Source organism: Kryptolebias marmoratus, linkage group LG11 (assembly GCF_001649575.2).
Source record: "Kryptolebias marmoratus isolate JLee-2015 linkage group LG11, ASM164957v2, whole genome shotgun sequence".
Lineage (NCBI taxonomy): Eukaryota > Metazoa > Chordata > Actinopteri > Cyprinodontiformes > Rivulidae > Kryptolebias > Kryptolebias marmoratus.
The window spans coordinates 18,332,887-18,359,552 of NC_051440.1; the positions used below are offsets into that span (position 1 = coordinate 18,332,887).

Sequence of the window (26,666 nt, forward strand, 5' to 3'; positions counted from 1 at the left end):
GGGTGTCGTCCTCGTCCTCTCATGTCAGCGTTTAAGACTAAAATCGTCTCATTCTGGGATGAGATGGATTACAGCCACTTTGGTCAAACCCTCTAAAAACGTTTGAAACTGTCTAATGCGATATTGTAAGGTTTCATTAAAATCCATCCAGTGGTTCATGAGATATTTTGCTGACAGACGGACAGAGATGACTTCCGTAGTTAATGGCAAAACTTTAAAATCAAATCTTGCGCTCAGATTATGTGTTGTGGATGACTCTCAGATACTACCACACTAATATTTAGCTCAATCTTCACGTAAAATTCACTGAGTTATAGCTGTTTTTGTGTTGGCCAAGTTTGATTAGCTGTGGGAGCCATCTTGAATTAGGCTGACTCCAAGAGTTAATCAGTTGTAGATGTACATCCAGTGATTTCTTTCTGAGTTCGGGAGTTATTTTGCTGACGGTGCAGACAAACAAATGAGCACAAACAGGGGAAAAACATTATCACCCCTCGCCTCTCGTCTTAAAGTGCGAATTTAAAAAAAATCTGGTTCTGATTGTCCCTGAACACTGCAGTGAAGTGATGAACTGAAAGGATCAGCTCAAGGATGGATGAACATGACAACCAAAATTTACTTACAATGCAGAGAAAATGCAGATTTATTTAACTATATATATATAACAGTATGAAGCTCATCTGCTCAGCTTCTTCCCAATCCAACCAGTTGTCTGTGTCACACTAATGACTGGATCTGTGTGAGTGTGTGTGTGTGTGTGTTGGGAATCCATGAGGCGGCCTGTTGTCGTGTTCAGATAAAGAGGAGGGCTTGAAGGGGTGGGATGACACGGACAGGAATGGACAGTTTAATTAATAACCACCATCCATTCCTCTCCGACCTCAACTTGCTCACACATCCTCTCTCTGGGGTCCAAACCCTTAATGTTCATCTACGAATATCGATGGAGCTGTAGCTCACAGCGTGGATATAAAAAAGTAAATAAATAAAGGCGGAGGCAGACCAGCGAAGGAAGGTTTTGAAGCATCAGCCAACCAGGAGAAGGTAAGAACAGTGAGGAAGAGTCTGGGTTTCCCAGATGACTTCTGGTTTGGTTCTCCTGCTGGGTGGAGGTTACTGTAACCTTGTGGACTGCTCTTTGATCTCAAGGGAAATTACACCGAGTTAATTAAAATAAGTCGATAAAACGAACGTCCGGCGTGATCATTCTGTGGCCTTCACAGCAGAATACATCGAAGAGCTCTTCATCTAACATGAGCTGTAAATGCTAACTAACGCTGAAGGTTTGCATGTTACCACACGTTTAATGATCCTTTTATACATCCTGTCAACTTCATCCTAATGACAGATTGTAGGTGAATAAGAAAGAATAAATGTTCTGTTAGGATGATATCCTTTACATGATTTGCTTTCAGGCTCTGTAGTGACCTGACCTTCATCCTCCTCCTTCCTGCTGCTGAACATCTCATCCTTGTGTGGGAGAGGAGGCCTATCAGGTGCGTTCATCTTTAATTACACCGTAAAGTACCCATGTTTTAATTTAACACCCTAAATCACATCCTAATCTTCATTTTTGCAGAGGGAAACGAAGACTTTGTACAACTTTCCAGCTCCGTCTGGCCTGTCTTTTCTGTGCCTGCGACAGAAAACTCTCCTGAATGAATGATTGGGTGGGCTCCGAGACCAGCGTGGTGGGACCGCTGCAAATCCCACCCAGCGATGAGTTCTCCATCTCAGAGAGCGTCCACTTCTTCGGTAAGGAGTGCTTTAAAGTCACTGTGCAAGCATGCATTCACATAACAACACTAACATAAAAGCATGCATTAAGACTCCGCTGGCATTCTCATTATCAGAGAACAATTATAAAACCCTAAAGCTGTGGTGTCTCGAGGGCCACTATCCTGCACGTTTTAGTTGTTTCCCTGCTCTTCAGCAGGTCTTCAAGTTCTGCAGAAGCTGGCTAATCACTCAGTCATTCAAATCAGGTGTGTGGCAGCAGAGAAATATCTAAAACATGCAGGATAGTGGCCCCCCAGGACCAGGATTGGACACCACTTGTTGTGCTCTGACACATGGCATTGTGAGAATTTGCTCTGAACAAGTCAGTCAGTTACGTTTTGCCAACCCTGTTTGTATAATTTAAAGAATTTGGCGACATGCAGAGCTCGTTCTTTATCATGTAAACCTCAGTCTGAAACAACAAACTGAGGGTTTGGATGAAATCAATGGACTCCAGGAGGAGGATTTACCCTTTTTACATTCTTTCTTGGAATACCACTCCTTCTGATTTTGTTTAAAGCTACACAACATCTTGACTGGAGTTAGAAAAAAGAAACTGTGGTTTGACGTGAAGTACAGAGATTTGGATACTTTACAAAGCCTCAAATGGCAAGATGTATATATGCTGCTGGGAATACTTTAGGAATGTGTCTCACCTTATCAGAACCATCCTATATATAACTAGATATAGATTTAATATCATTCAAGTGCTGCAGTCTGTTACAGTTCTTAACATTAGTTTATAATAAATATTGTTTGCTATCAGTGTGCCTTTTAACTTTATAATAAAACAGAGCAAACATCTTGAAAATCGCTTGAATAATCAGCCATGTTGAGGAGTCTTTCTAACCTGAAACACCTAAATAAAATTTATTCTCCGGTCCATTTTAGGGGAAAAACTAATTCTGGCAGAACAACATGCCAGAATCTGTATATCATTAGTATTTAAATCCAGGAGAGGCTCCAGAGATAATTACGTTCACTGCAGGTTTATCTTCATTAAAACAGAGGGTGTTTAAAGCCAATAAAGTTTAAACTCTAAAAGACAGTCAAACAGTGGCTAAAAAACCATTAAATTCCTGTGTTTGGTTTTATATATAAACCAGATTATCATCTGCATAACGAAGAAATGAGGTTCTAATCTTTGCTCCATAAACTCCTCATCATGATGAAGAACGCTGTGATCTTATTCAGGAACCTTTTCCTGAATAAGGAACCAGCTGTTTTTGCCTGCAGCAGTAACCGTATTTGACTTTTATGAAGAGAAAATACACAATTTTTCCTCCTTTGATTTTTTAAAATTTAACTTAATTCAACAATTTAACAACAAACCAGGTCACCGTAATTCATCACCTGCAGTTCGTTGGTTCAGATCGTGTCCTGCCACCACACAGTAGCAGTCAGTTTGTGCCCTAACCCGTGAATCAGCCAGCTACTTGTAATGATGTGAAGAAATGCAACCGGTTAATGAGTAGCCTCTGCAACCTTTGCACCCGCTGGAATTTCTCAAGAAAGCAACGAGTAGTTGCTGTTCTCAGATCTTTAACAGAAGGGTTGTTTTTTTTTTTTAAAGCAAAAGACATGAATGGAAAATTGTTATTTTTGGGTTAATGACAACAAAAGAACTACAAAACACAGCAGGGCTGCAGCGATCAGTGAATAAAGTCCCAGGATAGTTTGTGAATCTGGTTGTTTGGAGATGGCGATGGTTCAGACCCAACCTTCAAGAGGTTAGTGTTCGTTTTTCTACAGCAGATGTTGTGTTGGCGTCTGTTTGGTTCAAGGCAAAGTCTGAAAGCCTGAAAGCCCGTCAAGATTTCAGACGAGCTGAGGAATGATTTGTGTATTTAAAGTGGCCAATATCACTTTTTAAAATGCTTTTAAAGCAAATAACAGGTGAAGTTTTAACACACCTGTTCTGGGATGGAGGAATGATGCTATCAGGTGCACATGAGTTAACATTCCTGCCTTCATCTTGGTTTCAAACATGTCAGCTTTTCTGGTGTATAGAGTTACTGTACACTGTGGTCCTGAAAGACACGGTGCGCTCTACAAACAGGTTGTTAATCATTTATGGGTTTATAGCTGACTGTATGCTGTGTAGGGTGCTGGCAAAGGTTGAAGCTGTTCCTACTGTAACAAGATCGCTGCAATCACTGCAGAAATGTTGACTTTTTAGATAGAAGGTGTTTAATGTTTCGTTAAGGTCTATGGTTTTTGTTCCTGATTTTTTAAAGGTAATTGTTAATTGTTGGGTTGCTTTTAGTCTGTTTTTGGGACTTTTTTAGATTTTATAGAGATCATCTTGGTTTGTTTTGTGTTAATTTAATCTAGTAAGTCCTGCTTTCTGCACACCTTGGTCCTGTTTTCTAATTTTCACACCTGCATCACTTTAGTCTTTTTTCTCTGTCCATGAGTTCCTTTATCATCATATTCTTCTCATTTTTTATGTCATTCTCATCTTGTTTCTTTCTCTACATTTGGTGTAAGATTTTGGATTTATGTTTCTGCATTTGAAGCACCATTTGGTTTGGTTGATTTAATACAGCCAGCTTGTTTTTTTCCCCCTCTTCTCACCTGTAAGCCTTCATTTGGGTCCTTTACCAACGCTGCACAGATATAATGTTTAAAGTGATTAGTTATGTATAATTTGTATCCTGGAAGCTGTGATTTACTCAATTTTGCTAAAAGAATCCAGAACTTCTTGACATCCTGTGGTCTATGTGTTAAATTCAACAAAATTGAAGTTTGATTGCCTATTCTTTACATGTTGAAGTGTTCTTGGACAGGGGGACTGAACTCCAACATTTCCCATGATCTACTCATTTATGTGCCTTTTTACAATACACCAAAAAGTGTGTCATGAAGCGTATGAACTATGTGATATCTGGATACATTCACCATTGTCTTTCCTTTTTCTACTTTCTCAGATATACTGGCAGATCAAGGCAGTCCTCTGCTGCGAGACCCTGACATCTTACCCTTCTCCAGTTATCCCAGCATGCAGTATCCGTCCATGGAGCCAAGCATGTCCTCCACTCCGTACTACTCCACTCAGAACTATTACCCCCCGTACACCGGAGACGAATGGTACTCACACACGGGGATATATGAATTGAGGAAGGGACCGCTGGAGGGGAGTTATTTGGCCAATATGGAAGAGGAGGTGTCCCCCGCTGTGCCAGCAGTGTGCAAGAGAACGCGACACATGGCGCAAGCTGGGAAGGTCAAAGGGGAGGAACTGTGCGTTGTGTGTGGAGACAAGGCGTCTGGTTACCACTATAATGCTCTCACCTGTGAGGGATGTAAAGGTGAGTGGACGCTCCAAAAATATCATGAGACACCACGCTCGGAGTATGACTCTCAGCTTTTACCTGTTCAAATCTGGAGCTAACAACCATCTTGGATGATGGCTTTAATTAAGACCATTCAATCAAATCTGTACCCCAAGAAGTTTTTTCCAATATTATGTCAAAAACCCACTCTGTATGCAGAAATACACACAGCCACATCGCACCATGAGCTGTCACAATATGTTCAGACATCTGAACGCTGTTATTGTTTTGAGATTTACACAGTTCAGAGCCATTTATGTAGAGTTATTTAGTACACATCCTTTAATAAGCCCAACTACCTAACAGGCAGTATTAGAGAAAAAAAAAGTGCATAAAATGATTTGTAACTTCACAGAGCTACAATTTCTACAATCAGAGCTGAGCCACGAGTCGTATGTGAGCGTCATATAGCCCCTGAGTTATGCAACACCTGAAGGTCAAAGTTCAGGCCTTATTAGTAATGCCTCATCTGATTCCTTATCTGGGTGTTGTTTAAGCTCTTGTATTTGCTGCGCATAAAATACTATTTATTAAATGTTTAATTACGTGTCGAGAACAGGGAGTAAATCCACAAAGCCACATGATCGGGTCCAACTCTGAGCAGCTGGTGCTGATTTTAAAGAAAAAGAAATAAAACAACAGGATGACACAGTATTTTAGTGGAAGTGAGCCCTTTCCAGGTGATTTACAAATAATTAACCGGGTGAAAGCAAAGTTGTGACCTTCAGCAGCCCCTCCCTTTAGTTTTTATTGCTTTGTGGATTTAGTGGGATTCCTGTCAAATGGCAGGGTGAGTGTAGGTGAGTGTAATTCCACTCTGCCATCTTGGACAATGCTAGGAGTGTGGCAGCTGACCTGTGCTGCCGTTTTACTGAGAATAGACTCAGGTGTACGCGGCGATGCTGCCAGATTGGATTCCCTCTCAGCTTTCTGCTTCACAATGCAGGAGCAACCCGAGCTCAGGCCCTCCTGTGCATTTCATTGTGTTTAATGATGTCAGAATGTCTAGTCACAGGTCCAACGTTATTATAGGTTCATGTGTGTGTTCCTAAGTGTGTGTGTGTGTGTCTAAAATTCGCTGGCTTCAAGGACATTATGTAGACCAAACTGCCTTGATGAGGGCGGAGGTTAAATTTAGGTTAAGGTCAGGTTTATGAGTGTTAAAGCATGCCTATAAAGTCTTTAAAACGAGATTGTGTGAGTGTATTTGTTTCCCTGCTGTTGCCTGGATCAAAACCAGGTGGGTTCTCTTTGACATCATCAGAACATTGTGTACCTCCTAAAGTTTGTCCTTTTTTAACAAAAAATTATGGGAACCTTACAACTGTTTGGAAAAAAAAGTAAAATTAGCTAAAGTAGACATTTAAATTCAACTTTTACTGCTCATAAAACTGCAAATCGAACATTCAGAAGGATAAGAACTTAAATTATTTATCTTTTAATTTACACATCATATCTACTGCTTGATGCAAAGGATATTTTTAATATTAGAGAAGAAGAAAAAACAGCAGGAAACCTCCAAAAAGTGGCTCCACAACACATTGTGGAGCCACTTTTTGGAGTCTTTTTGGTATTTCTCCTCAAGCTTGGCCCATTCTTCAGGACCAAACTGCTTCAGCTCCCTTCAAATTGGACTTGTGTCCAACAATCTTTAAATCAAACTAGAGATTCTCAGTTGGTTGATGTCTGGACCTTGACTGGGACCTTTATTCGTTTCTCCTTTAACCCCTCGAGTGCTGCTTTTAGCAGCGAGAACCTGCGTCCCGGTCTCAGATCTCTGAAAACCTCAAACAGGTTTTCCTCAAGAATGTCTCTTTATTTTTTTTCTTTTCCTTCAAACAGGACCAGTTTCCAAGTCCCTGCTGATGAAAAACAATTCCATACCATGATGCTGCCACCACCATGCTTCACTGTAGGGATGGTGTACCAGACATGGAGTTGACCTTAATGGTCAAAATGTCCGATTTTAGTCTCCATTATTAGCCTCTAGAGTCTCTATTATGACTTTTGGCAAATTCCAAAGTATTTGTCTCTTTTTTCTTTAAGCAATGTTAAGTCTGCAACTTTTAGTAGAAAACCCTCTCTTGGCGAGTTTCCTGTGGTAGCATAGTCTATATGTTTTCTAATAATAGATTCATTGATGCTCAGTGGGATGTTCAGGATATTCAGGATACTTTTTATAACCAATCTCTGATCTGTATTTCTCCACAACTTTGACTCTGACCTGTTTAAAGAGTTCCTTGGTCTTCATGCTGCTGCTTGCATGGTGTAGCTTTTATTATTTCGGTCAGAACAGGTGTATATACTTTATATTGAGATCATCTGACATTTAGATTGCTCACAGGTGACTCTTATTTAAATAATCAAGCTTTGGGAGGGAATGATCGGGGCTTCAAAGCAAAGGGAGTGGAAACATATGTACACACCCATTTTCTGTTTCCTCCCATTTACCTTCATTTTTCTGGTCCTAAATGTTTACAAATAAACTAAAGATTAGTTACAGCAACACATTTGCTTCTTTCCGCTCCCAAATAATACAACAATCTTGACTTTCAAGCCTCATTTTCTTGCCTCCGCCCGTGCTTACCTCGTGCCTCTTCCAGGTTTCTTCAGACGAAGCATAACAAAGAACGCCGTGTACAAATGCAAGAGCGGTGGAAACTGCGAGATGGACATGTACATGCGCAGGAAATGCCAGGAGTGCAGGCTGAGAAAGTGCAAAGAGATGGGCATGCTGGCAGAGTGTAAGTATCTATGCTTGGCGAGGACTGCTGTCTAATGTGGTGATGAAACAATCAGTTATTAAAACCCTGCAGGGACAGAGGAGATTACAGACATCTTTCATCTTACTGGCACCCTCAACACATCACTGTCAGAGGTAAACCCTCATTCTCCATTCTGACACGGTCCATTTATTTATACGGAGATATTGTGTGTCACTTATGCCGTACCGACACAAAGGGCTCAGCTTTTGTTACCGTTCCTGGAATAGAAGCAATCGAACACAAAGTTCGATTTGGACAAAATCCACATCTCCAGCAGACCGACTCCATCCGCTGCAGTCGTTTCTGTTTTATGTTTTACCTTGTCACTGCACCTCGTTTCTTAACTCCTCAGAAGCTCGTTATGAGGTTTGTTAAAGGCTGTCAGTACAAAAGAGCAGAGGGATCAACCGGACTCCCGTAGCTCATAAATAGTTCAGGGCAGCTGTGATCAATATTGCAGCACGGAAGGCTTTCACGATACGAGCTGCTGCTGCAGCAAGAACTCAAATGGTTAGGCAGGTTTTGTTTTATTAGGACATGAAAAACAGATCATTTCACCGTTTTTGAAACAGTTTTTGGCAGACTGGTGAACCTCTGCCCATCTTTACGGCTTGGAGAATCAGCCTCTCTAAACCCAATTATTAACTTAACCTAGTTCATTACAAAATGCTCCTGATATACATGTTTACTAAATATAGGTTCATGACATTTACAAATCAAAGAATTCTGTTTTTATTTACATTCTACACAATTTGGGTTGTATTTTTTTTGTTCTCTTCTCTTTTATGTTGCTGAAAACATTGCCGTGCATTTGACAGATTTAAGATTTAAAACCTGAAACATTTGTCACACAAATACAAGATTGAGTGAACATTTTTGACTTTTGAAAACCCGCGCTGGACATAAACCTTTGAGGTTTTTACCACACAAAGTGAAGCCTCCATCGGTGCTGACAGGCCTGCTGACGGAGATCCAGTGTAAATCCAAAAGGCTGCGTAAAAACATCAAGGCCTCCCCCGGACAGTCGACGGGAGACGAGACGGAGGGGGCGGACAGCGCAGACAACAAACAGGTCACCTCAACCACCAAACCGTCGAAGGTGAACGTCGAATTATCCGTGACAAATCAGACCCAGATTCCGAGAAAACTTAATGATGTTTTTGTTTTCAAATTCAGGAAAAGGTTGAAATCACCAAAGAGCAAGAGGCACTCATGAGACTCATCGTAGATGCTTACAACAAACATCAAATCCCTCAAGACTTTACAAACAAGCTGGTATGCCTTTAATCCACCGCTGAATTATTGGCATTCATTGATCCAACATGAGCTGCTGAAGAGAGCAGGCAGCAGAGCTGAGCGTCTTTTTTTGACTTACATGCTTCAGCTCTGCCCTGAGGTTGATGCTTTTTGTTACTTGGTCTGAAAAAAAACAAACAAAATCAGCAGTTTTTCTTGTTTTTCTTCCAGCTGCAAGAACAGTACAGCACCGAGGAAAACTTTCTGCTGCTGACGGAGATCGCAACGAGCCAAGTTCAAGTGTTGGTGGAGTTCACGAAAAATATTCCAGGTACCTCAGAGGATTCACAAACCAGTTTCATGTAGAGAGGTGGAAACATTATCAACAACATCTTACCTGTTGTAGATAGATCTTTGACCACTCTCGGTTTGGAGTTTGCTTTTTAAAACAACCAAAAGATTCAAAGGGATTTATAGCAATCTACTTTGGTCTCTATCTCGCTCGGACTAGTCATTAGCTAGTCAGAATTAAACTCTGTCTTTCCAAAACAAGGTCATTCAAAGAGCTATCTACAGCGGGTAAGATACTACTTGTTCATTAGTGCAGAACCCCACTTCAAAAGATCTGAACTATCCCTTTAAGCGTATGGACGCAGGCCTGGTAGCTGGGTTTTTGTTTCAGAGAGACGTTCTCTGTTGGCAGGTTTTCTGTCCCTGGATCACGAAGATCAGATCGCTCTGCTGAAGGGGTCGGCTGTGGAGGCCATGTTTCTGCGTTCTGCGCAGGTTTTCAGGAGGAAGATGCCCAAAGGACACACTGAGGTCCTGGAAGAGAGAATCCGCAAGAGTGGTGAGTCCAGCCGGTGGGGAAAGAGGGTTTGAAATCACTTTTAGTTTGAGTGAAACTTAAAAACAGAGCCTTTTAAAACCAAAACCTTGCAGACGGAACAGAAGAGTGGTTCCGAGCGGCCGGATCCGCTCAGAACCGCCTTTAATATTTGAGAGAGGCGTGTTCTGACCCACTGATCTCTGGCTGGGTGTTGATTACATGTGCACACGGCTACAGTTTCACTCTGCTTAGGTGTGAGTGTGTGTGCGCATGGTTGAAAGTGAAGAACATCAGACCAGCCTCTTTTGATCAAGTTATTAAAACGCACCAACTGTCTCCCTGTTAACACAAACATCACCTGTTTATTTGTTTACTTCCTCACTTGTTATTGCCTCCCGCCAACAATCCAGTGGACGGATTATCAGAAAACTTTCAGAACGCAAGGATTGAGTGTACATCTACATTTAGAGTCACTCCCATTCAAGATGCTAACACACATCTCACTCCATTTTAGCTTAAAACTTTAGCCTCAACTCTTGACGTCAGCCCCACTTGTTTGTTAGCAAAATATCTCAATAACCAGTGGATGAGTTTAAATGAAACTCTGAGATGTTCAGGTGCAACTGGCTGCAGAAGCTAATCAACCTTAGCAACCTTGTTGAGGTAAAATTTGGTGTGGTAGTAGCTGAGAGTCATCCTTAACACGTACTCTAAGAGCGAACACATCTTGCAGGATCTTGCATGAAATCGTTCATAAAGTTGTTGACCGGGATCAGCTTCTGGTCACAGGATGATCTTAGAACCCCGGCCTTCAGGGAATGCTGGGCCGTTAATGTAGGATTTATTTATATGTATGCGAGTTGTCATTGTGTCAACCAGGTTGGACAGTTAGACAGACAGCAGAAGGGAGTGTGTGTCGGTGGGTCCCCGAGTGCTGCGCTGCCGTGAATGCTGGGGATGAGAGATATTCACACTAAAGGCCAGTCTGGGAGAAAACGGCAGCTAAGCTGTCTGAAGAGGCCATTGTTTCTTATCAAAGCATCGAGAGAACCATTGTGCACCCCTCTCCCTCTGAGCCCCGCTGGCATTTCTGAAAGCTTCGTGATACGTCCGGGCAGACAGACACAATCAGCCAGTCTGAGGGGCGTCAAAAGTTGGGAGCTTTTCCCAATATCAAACAGGAAGCAGCTGGAAATAATCGCTCTCACTTAAACCCTGAGTTATCCACTAAAAAGAGACGCGGGAAAGATCGGATCGGTTATGTTTTCGGGTGTTTTGCACATTTCTTCTCCTCTATCGAGATGAATCAAACCCATCCGACTGGAGTGGATTTATTTTAAAATGTACAAACGGGAACATGTTGCATCAATGCAGAGTCTAAATGTCAGCTGCAGTTATCTTGTGAAGTTATTGTTTGCAGCCTAGTTTTATTTTACGACTCATTTCACGTCTCAGTTCTTCTTCCTGTTTGTGTTTGTGAAGCAGTCTCAGGTTTGAAACTACACGAACAAATCTAGCAGAAACGCATGTTATTCTGCAGAAAAGTCAAACAGCTGAGATGATTTAGTGGCCTTTTACTTTTCCTCTGTCCTCGGTGTGCTCTCTTCTTCATCCCGCTCCTCTCACATTTCTTCCTCTTCTCCAGTTTCTCATTAACACTCACCTCAAAGTCGTCTTTAGACTTTAGACCTCCCGATTCCAGTTTTGTTTTTTTCTCGGCAAAACATCCAGAAGAACTTCCTTTCTAGTAATAAGGCTTTAGCAATACTTATTTCAACATGGTTAATTCCAGGTAAATTTAGGTTTACTGACATAACAAGAAACGATACAAAGTTTGACCAATCTGTGGGTGATGACACAACTGGTGGTTGTAAAAAGACCCAAATCAGGCAATAAAGAGCAAAGATCTGGATCTCTGCAAGACTTTGAACAATAAAACTACAACAAGCAGTAAACCTTTTAGTGGTTTACTTGATGAGCTGAAATCTTGAGAGATTCGGTAACTTTCAGGTGGATTTTTCTCTTTAATCTCTACAGAGAACATCCACAGAGGTGTGGATTTTATAACTTTGTGGGTTTTTTTGTTGCAATGCTTCCTCCTCCTCCTTCTGTAATTATTTGTGCATCTTAGAATGAAAACACTAACCTGTATTTTATTTTATTTTGATCTGCACAAATTTAGCTCTTATATGTTCTTGTTAACCCAGTGAGGAATTGCATATTTATTGATGATCGTTTTGGAATAATTTGGTTAAAACTGACCCTTAAGCTGACTATTTTAGCCATTAGTGAGATAAATTCAACCTTTAAAAAAAAATTTTACTTTTGGTTCTTGAAGGTTTTGTCTCTTACACAAAATTCAATCCTCCAGGAAAAGGAAGCCCAGTTTCCTTCTGTTCAAGCTCTTATAAACCGTCTGAAGTACAGATCTTTCCAGCTCTGGGATGTTGCCATACTTCCTGTTTTTTTTTTCTTTCTGCAGGTATATCAGAAGATTTTATCACTCCGTTGTTCAACTTTTACAAAAGCCTCGGTGAGCTCCACATGTTGCAGGAGGAACAGGCTCTGCTCACTGCCATAACAATCCTGTCTCCAGGTGAGCAGCTTTTACGTTAATGTCAATATTTAAGGCGTGTTTCTCAGGCTCATAGCCAAAATGCTCTTATTTCCCCTCAGATCGGCCCTACGTGAAGGATCAGCAGGCTGTGGAGAGGCTGCAGGAGCCCATGGTGGATGTTCTGAGGAAGCTGTGCGCTCTGCAGCATCCTCGAGAGCCGCAGTACTTCGCTCGCCTCCTGGGCCGTCTGACGGAGCTGAGGACACTCAACCACTACCACGCGGAGATGCTCACGTCCTGGAGGGTGAACGACCAGAAATTCACCCCGCTGCTCTGCGAGATCTGGGACGTGCAGTGACACAGGACGAACACTTCAGCAGGAGAGCAGGTTTAGACCAGACGAACTGTCGAACAACCAGTTTACCTGACGTCTATGAGTGGGTTAAAGGGATCTTTGTGCAGAAAGTCGGCGTGTTTTCACAGCGCATACTGATAGGATTTAATGAACTTGACAAGTTGATTAGTCAAAGACACACTGGAGCTTTGTCAGAACCAAGAAGCTGGTTGTAAAACTCAGATTAGACAGAATTTATGACGTCTTCATTTATAATTTATGTGTAAAATTCATTTTTTATGCATCTGCCTCAATAGCAGACAAGATTTTTAGGATTTAAAAAAAGTCCATATTGCAACATTTTTGATACCACTGAGCAGTAAACAAGACAAGGTGCAAGTTTTAAATTATAAACTGTAATTTATATTGTCCCGAATAACAATTTGAAAAGATTATTCTAAGGCCTAGCATTTCTTGAAGGAATGCACATCACCCGTCATCCTTCACGCCAGAGTTTTACACTGAGGTCATCTCATAAGGAGTAATGGTGATAATATTGGGTGATATGTGGATTTGTGAGAATGTCTTTGAGGAAATCTGTTTGGTTTGTGCAAACCTGCAACAAGAAACTGGGTTTTTGTTTTATTTATGCCTGCAGTTAAACTTCAGAACAAAAGCACTTCAATTAAAAGACTGACTGTTTTTTGTGCACATTTTAACAAATTTTCTAAAAGCCAATAAAGGATATTTAACAAAGCTACGATTGTATTTAATTCATTTAAGCTTCACTGCTTTGAGCAGTGAGTATCTGCAAATTCAGAAAAATGAACGAGTCGCTTTCTCTCGTGTTAGATATCGTGTTAATTTCAGTATTTTGGCTGCAAAGAAAAAGAGATTTATGTTTTTAATCTCAATGAATTTATTTGGTTTGTCGTGGACAGTACATGAAACATTAAAATATGTCCATCTTCAGTATAAAAATTTCTTATTTAATCACAAATATGGCACCTAGGAATGAAATTTGGACAAGATACAAGATTTACATAATTATTTTTAGCATCCAAGAATTTTTACATGTAAAAAGCTTCTAAATATAAAAGCTCAAAAAGGCACAAATTTCTAAATGTGGCTATAAAATGTGGCACTTTTATTTACGGGAACCATTTTTCTTGCTGGTTAATGTCCATATCTGTATCAGAGCACCATCTTGTGGAATAATCAGGCATCAAATAAGCAAAGAAACAAGAAGCAGACACTTATAAAACACAGATCTACACATTTAAACTCCTCCCAGTTTAACTATAGAAGCTGCTGTTTTCTAAAGACAGGATCAGAGATGTTGTCCTTTAGAGGTGAGATCTGTCCTGGCCGTTGGGCGCTCCTTCGGCTCCTGGATAGACCAGGAAGCCAGAGAAGGTGGTGTACCTGCCCTGGTTGCTGTAGATGGCGTATCGCTCGTCCTGCTGACTGTACAGCCACACCCTGTCGCCCCTGCTGAGTGGCAGCATCAGGCTCTGGCTCTGCATCTCCCGCCTCTTCGACGTGTCCTCGTCGAACACCATGGCCTGCACCTGCCCGCCCCCGGTCATCAGCTTCACAGACAGTGCCTTCCGGGGGTGCTTCCCCACCGTGAAGGCGAAGAAGTACACGCCGGGGAAGCGGCACGTGAACAAGCCGGTGGTTTTGTTGAAGTGGGACCCTATGTTGACGTATTCCACGTCAAAGGTCAAAGGCGGCCTGTCCTGGTGCCTGCCGCTCTGACCCAGGAACGTGGACGTTCGGGCCACAGAGAAGGCCGACTGCGGCTGCTCCGTCTGAGGCGGGCAGCGGGGCTGAGACGGCGCTGGTGGGGAAAGGTGGTTGCTGATGTAGCTGGTTGGTTGGCTTTCAGGGTAGACCAGGTAACCGGAGAAGGTGATGTAAGGGCCGGTGTTACTGTACAAAGCATACTTGGGGTTCTGCTGTATGAGGAGCCACACGGTGTCCATTTCCTTCAAACTGATCAACACGCTTTGGCTCTGGACCTTCCTCCCTACCCTGCGGTAGTCATCATAAGCCATGGCCTGCACCTCCTCGCCGTTCTTCACCAGAATCACAGAGAGCAGCTTTTTGGGGAACTTCCCCACGGAGAAGGAGAAATAATAGGCCCCGGGGATGCGGCAGCGGAAGTGGCCGCTGTCTGGGTTGAAGTCCCGCCCGATGTTGACCATGAGCTTGTTGAAGGTCACGGCTCTCTGCTTGCCCCCCACCACGCTGCTGGTCCGGGTGGCAGAGAAGGCAGAGCGGACACTCGACGTTCCCACGGGGAACTGAAGGGACCAAACCATTCCAGAGGTGAGGATCATGATGAGCAACCAGCATGTCAGCAGGAAGTGAGAGCTCCAGCAGGCTAAAAATCATCAGAGAGAGAAAATCAATAAACGAGATGATGAGAAAACAGATTAGAACGATTTTCTTGGGCAAATGCATGTCACCCGCTGCCTTTCATGGGAGAGTTTGAGAGAAATTAAGAAGTTGTAATTTGGTTAAACCTTTCCAAAGACACTAACTGGTTAAAGAAAAGCAACAGGACTTCTCTTGTTTCTTGAAGATGTTTCAACCATTACTTATCCTCCTGGACCCTGCATCCACTTATGTGGACATCATTTTTCTCATAGACTCCATTGTAAAAGATAAAAAGAAAAATCTTTGTTTTTACACTCATCAGGTCCCAATCAGCCCAAATAACTAAGCAAAGTTAAAAATGCATACCATGCTAGAGTTCGGGTCTTAGGAGGCTAAAAACCAAAATAGCCATTTTTACATAGGCTAATGTTGATTAGCTGTGGTGGCCATCTTGAACTGGACTGACTCCAAAAGTTAATCGGTTTTAGCTGCACGTCTAATGATTACTCTTTGAAAGTTTCAGTAAAATCTGTCCAGCTGTTCACGAGATATTTTGCAGCTACGACCTTTTTAAGGTAAGTTGACTGTGGCAGCCATTTTGAATGAAATAAACTCCAAAAGTCAGCCAGTTTCAGATGTCCTCCCCATGATTAGGTTTTTGTAAGTTTCGTTAAAATTTGTCCAGTGGTTCATGAGTCGTTTTGGGAACAGACATCATCAGCTCCTGTAATGTCCCCCGATGCTGCGTCTGATGCCTGCATTAGCTGCCGGTTCATCTGTTCCTCTGTGAGCCCAACAATGGAAAATTTCAAAGGCCGGACAGGACGGAGCGCCAAAAAACACAACCGAGATACATTCGTGGAGTCATTGCTTTGAAGTCGGGATGAGATGAAGAAGAAAAACAAGCAATTATTTCAATTAAACATCTGTGGAAAGTAAGGCTTTTTTTCTATAATTTACAAGGATAACATAAGGAGTGCAACATAATCAAACCAAAACAAAACACATTAAAAAAGCAATTTTTCAAAATCAAGTCCCTAATAATATTTATGAGATTTGCAACGAGATTTCAGTACTTCAATTTTATGAATTTAAAGTTAGCACTTGCTGTAAAGGATGGGAATAGTTGCAGGATCATGTTTTGAACCTGATAACAAACAGGAGAAGCTGAAAGCAATTTTCATAAAGCAGCATTTTAACCCCCTTCAGTGACATGTTGCTTTCATTTTCCGCTGGAAAACAGAACAATATCACAATGAAACAGCCCAAAGAATTCTGATCGGATCATAAAACAACAGAAATCTGCATCTGGAGCAACAAAAGCAGCAAACAGGTTATTATTTTTAAAGCAACAGCAGTTTTCAAATCTATCGAACCCACCTGTTGAGCTAAGTTGGGACAGAAGTTGCATGCTGGACTTGTTCTGTGCTCAGATCTGTGAATGAAGAGGCTGTGAGTTTGCGGCACCGTTAATGTAACCGGCTCCCAGTGGAACAAAAAAGTTTTGTCCATTCAGAAATGGTGGGAGGAGGAGGAGGAGCTCCGGAGCTTCCCTCCAGTCTGTAGCTGCGGTTCAACCTGGGAGGGTAAAACAAAAAGAAGGAAAAAGGCAAACACTGCTGAACTGCGCAGGCTTGTCGACCTCTGGGGATGTTAAGACTAACTCACGTTTGTTTTGTCTGAAACAGGGGAAAGAGGTCTGAAAACGCACCAAGTGGGGAACAAATCTGAATGGAAACGACAAAAACAACCCATGTGTGGATCTGGAGCAGGGGTGTCAAAGTTACACAAGAGGGCCAAATTTAAAACTTTGTCCAAGCCAAGGGCTGATCTCGATCAATATTTATAGAAAAAAATACATAAATTAACCTTGGTTTTAGATGTCATATGTCAAATTGTTCATAGAGAAGTATGAAATACCTTTTCACAGTTTCATATTATATAGAATTTAGAGCAAACATATTTTAATGAACAAAGAAAAATAGGTCGAACTTAAAAAGAGACATCATTAGCATTAATTTCTTTAGCCTTTTTTTATAAATTTTTCTCCATTATAACAGTTAAAAAGCCATCAGCAAAAGTCCAATCATACAGCTGCAAATATTTAATTTTGAAACAAGAAGAAAATACAGAAAACGATAATAAACATTAAAGAAGACTCATTGTTACTGTGATGCACATTAACTCAAGTCAGACGTCTGATATCATTTCTTGGCTCCAAGTTTATCAACAAGAGTTTGATCGGTCCAATTTAACATTCTCCGTAGCTCTTTTCACGTAAAAAAAAAAAAAAAGAATTACTGAGAAATTAAACTTTTTTTTTTTTTGGCTTCGAAGTAACTATCACAGGAAGACTCCACTAAACAAAATGAGAAACGATGGAGACTCGATCTGGAGGGCCAGATCTGAAAATATTTAAACGTTATCTTGGGGGCCAGATCAAATGTTACCAGGGGCCGGATCTGGCCCGCGGGCCTTGATGTAGCGCAACCATGACGTGGGTTTGACTTCTAATTCTGTGAAGTTGCAGGAGTTTGAAAATGCATGGAGATAAATCAGAAAAGAGGGAATGCATCATGCATAAAATATAACCTGCCTAAATATGATTATAAGGCCTAGAGAGCAAGTTTTAAATGATAAAACACCTTTCATTAGTTAATAGTAATCTAAGTCAACAAACCATTTGCTAGATCAAATAAATGCATGAAGAATTGTATATTTTTTTAACTTTAACCCAGATCTTCACCTGTCTGGTGGAGCTGATCGGCTGCAGTTATAGCCTCCGCTGGGAGCACGCGGTGATGACGCAGCGAAGCCGGAAGTCGTGTGTTTGCTGTCAATGCCAACGACAGAGAGGAGCCGCCGAGAGCTAAAAGCCCGCATTCAGAGACAAAATGGCAGGACTGCCCCGCAGGATCATTAAGGTACGTGTCTGTAACCCACAGCAGAAGCGCGGCTCTTCTGCAGAGATGGAAAAAAACAAAAATGAAAAAACAACGAGTTCGTGCTTTAAAGCTGCCCCGCTCCGCCCGGTGAGCGGATTCGTGTGCTAACGTTAGCCCTCGGCTGGCTAACAGTTTGATAAAGTAACTTCCGCTTCTCTTCACTTCGGGACACGGGTTAGCTTGGGGAAAGCGCAGCGCAGTGGGAAAACGGCGGATAAACGTGCTGTGCACCTGGTTTATTATTATTTTTCAATTATACCTTTCTAGCAGAGTCGGTTTGCCACGTGCAGTCTTTGGTGCCAGCTCGGTTAGCTAGCTGTGCTAACCTCGGCTAGTTGGTTAGCTTTGAATTTGAATTAGACAGCTAGCAAGCTGACGCCGTCCTGTAACTCAAGTAACTCCAGATACAGTATACTGCCAAAAGTGTTCACTGACCTCCCTTCACACTCATATGAGCTTCAGAGACCTCTCATTCTTAATGCACAGGGTTTAATATGATGTTGGTCCACCCTTTGCAGCTTTACCAGATTCAGCTCTTCTCAGAAGGTCTTCCACAGGTTTAGGAATTTGTTTCTCCCAGAAGCTCTTCTGTGAGGTCAGCTGATGTTGGACAGAAGGCCTGGCTCACTGTCTCTGCTCTGATTCTGCCTAAAGGTGTTCTGTCAGGTTGAGGTCAGGACTCTGTGCAGGCAGGTCAAGTTCTTCCTCACCAAACTCGCTCATCCATGTCTTTGTGGACCTTGCTTTGTGCGCTGGTGCTCAGTCATGTTGGAACAGGATAGGGGACCATCCCCAAACTGTTGAAGGAAATTGTCTAAAATGTCTTGCTACGGTGAAGCATTAAGAGTTCCAGTCACTGGAACTAAGAGCCCAACTCCTGGAAAACAACCCCACACCATGATCCTCCCTCCACCAAACTTTACACTTGATTCAATGCAGTCAGACAAGTACTGTTCTCCTTGAAACAGCCAAACCCACACTCGTCCATCGGATTGACAGACACAGAAGAGCGATTCACCCCTCCAGAGGACATGTCTCCATTGCTCTGGAGTCCAGCGGCGGCGTGTTTTACATCACTGCATCTGACGTTTTGGTACTTGGCGATGCTGCTGCTCAGCCATGGAAACCCATACCATGAAGCTCTCTACTCTCTGTTCTTGAGCTGATCTGAAGGTCACATGAAGTTTGGAGGTCTGCAGCTGTTGACTCTGTGCACTATGAGCCTCAACATCCTCTGAGCCCACTCTGTGGTTTTACGTGGCAGAGTTGCTGTCATTCCCAGTCGCTTCCACTTTGTTATAATCCCACTAACAGCTGACTGGAATATTGTGTAGCGAGGAAATTTCACAACTGGAATTACTGCACAGGTGGCATCCTATCACGGTACCATGCTGAAACTCACTGAGCTCTAGAGTGTGACCCATTCTTTCACTAATGTTTATAGAAGCAGTCTGCATGCTTAGGTGCTTGATTTTATACACCTGTGGTCATGGAGGTGATTGGAACACCTGAATTCAAATAAAATGTCTCCTGCAGGTCCTAATTTGATCGTAAAAATACATAAGATGCTAACTCAGCTGTTTCACAGAGAGTTTTAACCTTTGCTTTAAAAGCAGGGAGTGTGTCTGTGTCACAAACACAGAAAGGATGTTGATTCTAGAGCAGATGGGCCAGAAAACCAAAATATGAGCTATGATAAGGGCTTTAAATCGAATTCTGAACTTTACAACGTAATGAGGCTAAAATAGGAGCTTCTGTCAGAACTGTTGCCACAGCATTCTGGGTCAATTGGAAGACTTTTAAGGAGCTATTAGCTCACCTGGATAAAACAGCCTTGCAGTGATGAAGTCTGCAAGTTACAGAAATCATGCACAAGTTTTTATCTGTCACTTTGGGGTAAAATGCTCCCAATTTTTGAGATTTCTTATCAAAAATGAATGTCGTTACAGATATCTGCTGCATTACTTGAAGAGGGGAGTTAGGTTTGTTTCAGCACATTAATTTATCCCGACTGGAAGAAGTTAATATTGTCACTGGCGTTTGGTACAGGTCAGACGCTGACGTTTATCCGTCACTGATTTCCCTCTAAGCTGGCTGTGTAGGCAGTCACAGAGCCAAGAAGGTGTGTATGTGTGTAATGAGGCATTATAGACCAGTCCTCAGAGACGCCACTTCACAACCAGTACCAGATGCACATGGACGCTGCCAGATGTTTTTGTCCCTGTCCTGTCTGGTACAATGATACTGACTCAATTATTAGGCAGCTGGTTGTGATGTGAATGCTGATTGGTGCATTTTTTAAAACATAACACTTGTCGTCTCGTAGCAAACGCATGTTTATGGGTATCACTAAGTTTCATGTCTGTATATGTTGATGGGTTGGGCTTGCACAGAACGCCACATGTCACGTGTTGGGATAGTTTCCGCACCCATGTTGTTCTGTAAAGTTCTGATTATGTTCTCCCTGGTCTAGGTCTAACTTACCCGTAATCAGGCTAACACAGAGAAGCGCATTGACTTATATTTTTAGATCAACGGCCTTTACAGAGTTACAGTTAACCCAAATAAGTTTATATTTGAATATGCTCGTCGGTGCAGAGAAACTCCAGCCAACCAGAACTGTTTTACTTGGAGGAAACTACTGTGGCTTGCTCTAGAGCATAGCAGTGTTATTTCTGTTTATTATGTGTTTAGGGCCACACCATTTATTAGTTTTTTTTTTTTCTAGCATATTTTGTATTTTCCAAATTTGTTTTTCTTCTGAAGTAATTTTTAAGTAAGATGAGTCACAAAGGTTTCCCAGGTGTGTAAGGAAGTGAATCCACAGCCTGGAGTTTGTGCAAAAAGGGGGGGGGGGGAGAGAAACACTGGGATCAGTACTCAGTGGTCCGAGCTGTTGAGCCCTCAGAGCGTGAGACTGGGACTGAGAGCCCCTCTCCTGTCTGTGTTTTCACTGCATGGTTTTGTCTGTGGGTTATCTGAAACATTTCAGGAATCTCACTCCCGGTTGGACGAAGGAAAAGGGGCGACAGAAACACGAGGCAGAGATGTTCATCAAATGTAACTGTTAATGTTATCGTGATCAAGCAGCCGCTATCCATTTTTCAGACCTTAAAAGTAAATCAGATAATTTCATGATACACTAAAAACCTTTCCGTTCAAGAAGGGAGTTTGTCATTTTCTTGGCTACAGTAGTTCCATTTTAGGCATTTCATGCAGAACAAATCTAATCGGATCCTTTTTTTCATAGTAAAAACCTGCAGTATGTTGTAAACTTTGTCTTCTTGCTGGAGAGGTTTAACTCCTGGAAGCACTGGTCTCCTGTGGAGGTCAGTGAATCTCCTTACTTACTGTCCAGGTTCTTCAGTGAAAACACCACAGCTTCTTCATGAGGAAATATTCTACCTTTAGACGGACATTTTTGTTGTTAGAGCAAAATGAATGGAAACTTATTATTTACACTTCTGATCAGTTATCAGTCTTTTCAATGAACTCAAAAAACCTTACCTGCAATAATCAGAGGACATTTTAAACAACATATTTTAAATTTACTGCAATATATTTGTGACTCATTCTGTCAAAAATAGGATTTTTTTTTATGTTGAATTTAATATTTTCAAATTTTCCATCTCCAAAGCTTTAAAATGAGACACTGATTTGTTGAAATATGGCGATTTATCACTTAGCAACAGGCTAGATTTGTTTGCAAGTGCCGGTTTAAAATCTTGATTTTTATTGGTCTGGAGTGATGCCATCAGGACATGCAAGCATATGCTTAAAAACGGGGAATCGCTGAGCTTCAGAATGACGCCTAACATACTATGGGATTTCCCAGCAGAGATAAATAATCAATTTTGAAAAAAACTAAGGGTTATAAGACAGGATTATTCCTGAAGACATAGCTCATTTGACTCATTTTGCCAACATAGGTCATGATTTATACAGGTTTGTTTGTAGTTCTGAGTTCTTGAGTTCCTGATAGAGATGACCATAAAACTCTCATTTTAAAACAAGTTTTTATAGATAATGTTAGGTTATTTTTTACATTTTCCCATGAGCCATTTTAGTCTCAGTAGCTAAATTCACTTTCTTTATCAATATGCTTGTGGACCTCTTGACAGTACTCCTCTTATTCATTATAGATATTGCTTAAAACTAACAAGTTTTTCAACGTGGTTTAAAGTGGCACACACCGGTTCATGTCGTCCTTGGAGTGAGAAGAGTTTAATACTGTTCAGGAGCTGCACCGAGACAACAACATCTTCCAGGTCTGCTTGGGACTAAGAGCAAGGTGACGGGCTGAAGCTCATACAGCTCAAATTAATTAGCTCACAGTCATCTGACTACAAACCTACAAACAGCCGTGTGGTGGTGCGATTCCCTTGGATCGAGGGCGTCGGGGCATTTCGGTGCTTGTCTCATTATAACACAGAAGGAAAGGTCGCCGTCGCGCTGCGCTCAGTTTGGTGCAGCAAGGATCCGCTGTGTCCACACGACACAAACACACTGAAGCAGAACGCGGCGCCTGCCTCGCCGTTACGCTCACTGTTTGCTCTCCTCGTGCACAAACAGCATCGCCACTGCCTCCAAGAACATAAACATGCTGAAAGCTCAACTTCAAAACAAAACAATTAGTCCCACCACAGTGGTTCCAAACGTTTGTTTTGTCTGGTTTATAAAAGAAAGAAGAAAAAATGGCAGGAATGCAAATTTGTTGCCTTGGCTGCCTTACAGTATAGCATCTATTTAAAAAAAATCAATTTTCAGTTTTGCTGACTGGTTTTATCACCTATTCAATGTTCTTCCTGAAAACAATGCAGTAAATGTGTCCAGTGAACTGCAGAGAGCGCTCAGATCGATCAGTGATTAGAAAAGTTTCCCAGTTTAATCTTAGCCTGAACCTTTCTGTGAGGAGTTTAAAAGGAAAACAGATTTATTCTTCTGTAAGTAAACTGGTTAATCCACATTGACTAACGGTGCCTCACTCTTACCCTTTAAAACTCTAAAAACAACGTGATTCTCAAATCTAAACATCTCTATCTCTTCACTGATCATTCTTCTTGTCAGTAAATTATCTTTTTTTCACCCTTTTCATCAGGAAACTCAGCGCTTGCTCGCAGAGCCGGTTCCTGGCATCAAGGCCGAGCCGGACGAGGGCAACGCCCGCTACTTTCATGTCGTCATCGCTGGACCTCAAGACTCGCCCTTCGAGGGAGGCACATTTAAGCTTGAACTCTTTTTACCAGAGGAATATCCCATGGCAGCTCCTAAAGTACGTTTTATGACCAAAATATATCATCCCAATGTGGACAAGCTGGGAAGAATATGTCTGGACATTTTGAAAGGTAAGCCAGATGTTTCTACTCGAACGCAGAACACACTTTTTTACATTAAAATACATAATTCTTTCCTTTTTATATCTTAAAAACTGAAAGGAAAGCACGCATGTATTACGTTATATTTGGTCTTTAAAGAGAGTGAGGGACATTTTTAGTTTCACCGTGGCAAGAAAAAAAAATCCACATATTTAATTCTTTTGTTTTGTTTTAATCAATCAACTTTTCAGATAAGTGGTCACCGGCCCTGCAGATTCGTACAGTGCTCCTATCAATCCAGGCTTTACTAAGTGCGCCCAATCCTGACGATCCCCTAGCAAATGATGTTGCAGAAAAGTGGAAGTCCAGTGAAGCTGAAGCCATAGAAACGGGTGAGAGTTCGGGTCCGGTTTGGTTCCTGTCTCAGTCTTCGTTCAGCTCTTTGTCTGTTCGGCGCTCTCTGTTCCGTCTGTTGAAGTTAAAGAGTTGATCCACCTAAAAATGGCACAAATATGTATTACATTTGGCTGAAATTAGTTTTAATTAGAGGCTCTTCTTTAGGAAACGCTGCCTGTCAGAGTTCACTCAGGTCAACATGGTAATTTGTTGGAATTAAAATTTTAGAGTAAAGGGAATAAAGGACAGAACAGGATTCTGTCCTACAAACAATTAACTCAAAGTGTCTCACTAAATTTAGTTTACTTTGTCCAAGTCAAAGATCTTGAGCTTTAAGGAGCTTTTTGGAATCGTCTCTTTAGCCCTGCTGGTTTTAAACACGTTTTTAAAAAACAACTTTGGGTCAGATCAGATCATTCTGTTCTGACTGAAGTGGGTAATTATTGGAATTAGTCTATTCAGATTTATCTGGTTCATTTACTTTCAAACCTAGTGCTAGGTTAGTGTTTTTTTTATTTTTTATTATTGCCCGTGCACAAATAGAAAGTGTGTGTACTTTAAGAGAACATTACCTGCCACAGAAAGCTTGGACTAAAACCAAAGTGTGCCTCAAAACTAATGCTGGACTCCGTCCACCTCTGGATTATCCTGAACGAGGCTTGACTGAACCACCCTACCCTCATTATTAATATCTGCTGTCTAAACCGTTTATTAATGTTTGCATATTTAATATACCTACTCCCCGTATTTAACCACTTCATGACTGTAAATATTACACACATGTACTTTGTTAAATAGCTTGGGTACATTTGATAAAATGTTGGGTTTCACCCTCGTTTAAAGATCTTAGCAGAGTTCTTGTGCAGTCTTGAAAACTATGGAATCAGATTTTTAGTATTTTTCATCTTTGACTAAGGATGAATAAAAGATTTGTGTCTCTGGGCTTTGTTGCTTGTTGAGTTTTCTAAAAGATCAGGTTCAAATTTTCTAAAAAAAAAAAATCCTTCAGAGTAGTAGTATTTTTAACTTTATTTGTATTTAAGAGATGAACAAACTCACTATGATGATTCCTTTTGGTTCATCTCCCACAAGTTGAAGTTGAAGCTTAACGTTTGACCTTTATGACGAGGTTTACAGCTCATAGCTCCTCTTTATGTTGGCGTGCCTTTAGACAACACTGTGAACCATAAGTTATTTCTAATTAGAGCACGTTGAATGATATAAGGCTGCATAACTGCAGCTTATTAACTGTATATTTCAGTCACCGGGCAGCCCAGCTCTAAAGCGCTCAAACGTGTTATTTATTTATATTTTAGCTATAAATGGGACCTCTGTGTTACTAAATAAATTTTATTTTTGTGGAAGAACACTGGTAATACAGCCATAAACTAGTTACAGATGTTTTGACTCATAAATCAGCAGAAATTTTTTTTAAATTTGAGTCTGGAAAAGTGTGGAATTTCAAATTAGAAATTTTTTTTAGGAACTCTGTTTTAGGAATAACTTCCCGTATGTTAAGTTGTATAGATAAAACTGAACTAAACTGTAATAATTTGCATATTTTAATTTTATTTGTTTGCCTTCACAGCCAAGACATGGACCAGGCTTTACGCTGGAAACAAAAACGAAGTTTAAAGCAGCCCAACGCGCGTGGACACAAGTGAAAGTCGAGTGTGTGAACACGACTCGCGCTGCCAAGACCTCCTTCAGCTTCATTTGCATTTAAAGGACACAGTCTTTTATTTTTTATATATGTATATGAAACCAACTGCTGATATTTGGTGATTTCCACGCACACTAGAACAGAATGACTTGTCTTTGTCCTAACTCACTACTATTCAAATGCATGGGCAGAGGTGTTCGATCTACTCACCTGGTTCTTTTTGTCCGATAGGTTGGAAAAAGGGGGTGTCTTATGTCCCGTAAATTTGTGGGGGGATGGGGTTTTGACGGCAGACGGAGCAGCGGATTGAGTGGGAATGAGAGAGTGGCTGGATGTGAAATATAATAATATACCTGATATGTTTTTTTTTTTGTTGTTTTTTAACTTTGTTTTATTGTGTCGCTGTTTGTTTATTAAAAGCAACTAACTCCTACTAGCCCACTGTATATTCACTCACCCAGGGGGTTTTATCCTGTGTACATCTCCCAGCAGGGAAAAGAAAAAGAAGCAATCATTGTTAATATCTGGATTCATTAAATGCAGAACAATAAGACTAAAAAAAACAAACAAACTGAGCCTGACACTTTTTCTTTGAATAAAAACCTCTCTATGTAAACCTGGATGTCCTGTAGGCCTCTGAACGGTATGTTAGGTATGACGGCCTTTGTTATTATTTTTTTTTTGTCCGTTCAGTGTGTGTAATGACAATATCCAGATTTCATATGTGAATTCGTTTCGCTCCTGCTGTACTAACTATACTCGCTTCGTCCTCCTTTTACGCCATCCGAGTCTTCCCAGACCGTGGTTTACCTGCTCCTGACGGTGTTCTGTTTCTCTGCGGAGCAGGTACATTTGAGCCATTGGTTGTCTGGTGATGTGATGGAAACTGGTGTTGAGGAAATAACTGGATTATCGGGGGGATCAAACTTCAACGGATCAGTTAAAGGCTTCAGGCCTGGGGCTGTCTGATTCATTCAGTTCACTGTAAATTAATTGTTTATAAATCGGAGGAGATGAGTTTTCTTCTCAGAATGCTATGAAACTGTTCACCTGCATACTTTTATGTTCTGTAAATAAACTCAGTTGAATAATAATCAGTTAAGTGTGATTCTTGTGATTCTAAATAC

The 26,666-nt window shown here is 41.3% G+C and overlaps 3 protein-coding genes across 9 annotated transcripts; 2 read left to right on the plus strand and 1 right to left on the minus strand.

Moving 5' to 3' along the window:
* Positions 1-869: 869 nt before the first annotated feature.
* nr1h4 (nuclear receptor subfamily 1, group H, member 4) lies at positions 870-13,592 on the plus strand. Of its 5 annotated transcripts, none has more exons than XM_017422952.2 (11): positions 870-1,044; positions 1,416-1,496; positions 1,580-1,755; positions 4,710-5,090; positions 7,718-7,858; positions 8,812-8,978; positions 9,056-9,154; positions 9,347-9,446; positions 9,819-9,965; positions 12,427-12,540; positions 12,621-13,592. In XM_017422952.2, the coding sequence occupies exons 3-11, from the start codon at positions 1,659-1,661 to the stop codon at positions 12,857-12,859; spliced, it is 1,485 nt and encodes a 494-aa protein (XP_017278441.1). In that variant the 5' UTR covers positions 870-1,044; positions 1,416-1,496; positions 1,580-1,658; the 3' UTR covers positions 12,860-13,592. The 5 variants fall into 5 exon arrangements, with proteins under 5 accessions (XP_017278441.1, XP_017278444.1, XP_017278446.1 ...); XM_017422955.2 differs by having other exon boundaries at positions 8,836-8,978; XM_017422957.3 differs by lacking the exons at positions 870-1,044; positions 1,416-1,496; positions 1,580-1,755 and adding an exon at positions 3,278-3,509.
* A 157-nt stretch (positions 13,593-13,749) lies between these two features.
* c1qtnf13 (C1q and TNF related 13) lies at positions 13,750-18,085 on the minus strand. Of its 3 annotated transcripts, XM_025007386.1 has the most exons (4): positions 17,967-18,076; positions 16,889-16,947; positions 16,601-16,798; positions 13,750-15,224 (listed from the first exon to the last, which is right to left on the minus strand). In XM_025007386.1, the coding sequence occupies exons 3-4, from the start codon at positions 16,629-16,631 to the stop codon at positions 14,182-14,184; spliced, it is 1,074 nt and encodes a 357-aa protein (XP_024863154.1). In that variant the 5' UTR covers positions 16,632-16,798; positions 16,889-16,947; positions 17,967-18,076; the 3' UTR covers positions 13,750-14,181. The 3 variants fall into 3 exon arrangements, with proteins under 3 accessions (XP_024863154.1, XP_024863153.1, XP_017278480.1); XM_025007385.2 differs by lacking the exon at positions 16,889-16,947 and having other exon boundaries at positions 17,967-18,085; XM_017422991.2 differs by lacking the exon at positions 16,889-16,947 and having other exon boundaries at positions 16,601-16,655; positions 17,967-18,080.
* ube2na (ubiquitin-conjugating enzyme E2Na) lies at positions 18,023-26,633 on the plus strand. The gene is made up of 4 exons (XM_017422948.3): positions 18,023-18,144; positions 23,264-23,510; positions 23,732-23,872; positions 25,465-26,633. Exons 1-4 carry the CDS (start codon positions 18,115-18,117, stop codon positions 25,509-25,511), a joined length of 465 nt encoding a protein of 154 aa, XP_017278437.1. The 5' UTR covers positions 18,023-18,114; the 3' UTR covers positions 25,512-26,633.
* The last annotated feature ends 33 nt before the right edge of the window (positions 26,634-26,666 follow it).

Excerpts from the sequence above, each read along its gene's own strand:
- nr1h4 (XM_017422952.2), top strand. The coding sequence starts at position 1,659 with ATGAATGATTGGGTGGGCTCCGAGACCAGCGTGGTGGGACCGCTGCAA. Across the intron at positions 1,756-4,709 it reads AGAGAGCGTCCACTTCTTCG|ATATACTGGCAGATCAAGGC; the intron begins GTAAGGAGTGCT and ends CTACTTTCTCAG. Across the intron at positions 7,859-8,811 it reads GATGGGCATGCTGGCAGAGT|TGAAGCCTCCATCGGTGCTG; the intron begins GTAAGTATCTAT and ends TACCACACAAAG.
- c1qtnf13 (XM_025007385.2), bottom strand. The coding sequence starts at position 16,631 with ATGCAACTTCTGTCCCAACTTAGCTCAACAG. Across the intron at positions 15,225-16,600 it reads GTCCCAACTTAGCTCAACAG|CCTGCTGGAGCTCTCACTTC; the intron begins GTGGGTTCGATA and ends GATGATTTTTAG.
- ube2na (XM_017422948.3), top strand. The coding sequence starts at position 18,115 with ATGGCAGGACTGCCCCGCAGGATCATTAAG. Across the intron at positions 23,511-23,731 it reads ATGTCTGGACATTTTGAAAG|ATAAGTGGTCACCGGCCCTG; the intron begins GTAAGCCAGATG and ends TCAACTTTTCAG. Across the intron at positions 23,873-25,464 it reads AGCTGAAGCCATAGAAACGG|CCAAGACATGGACCAGGCTT; the intron begins GTGAGAGTTCGG and ends TTGCCTTCACAG.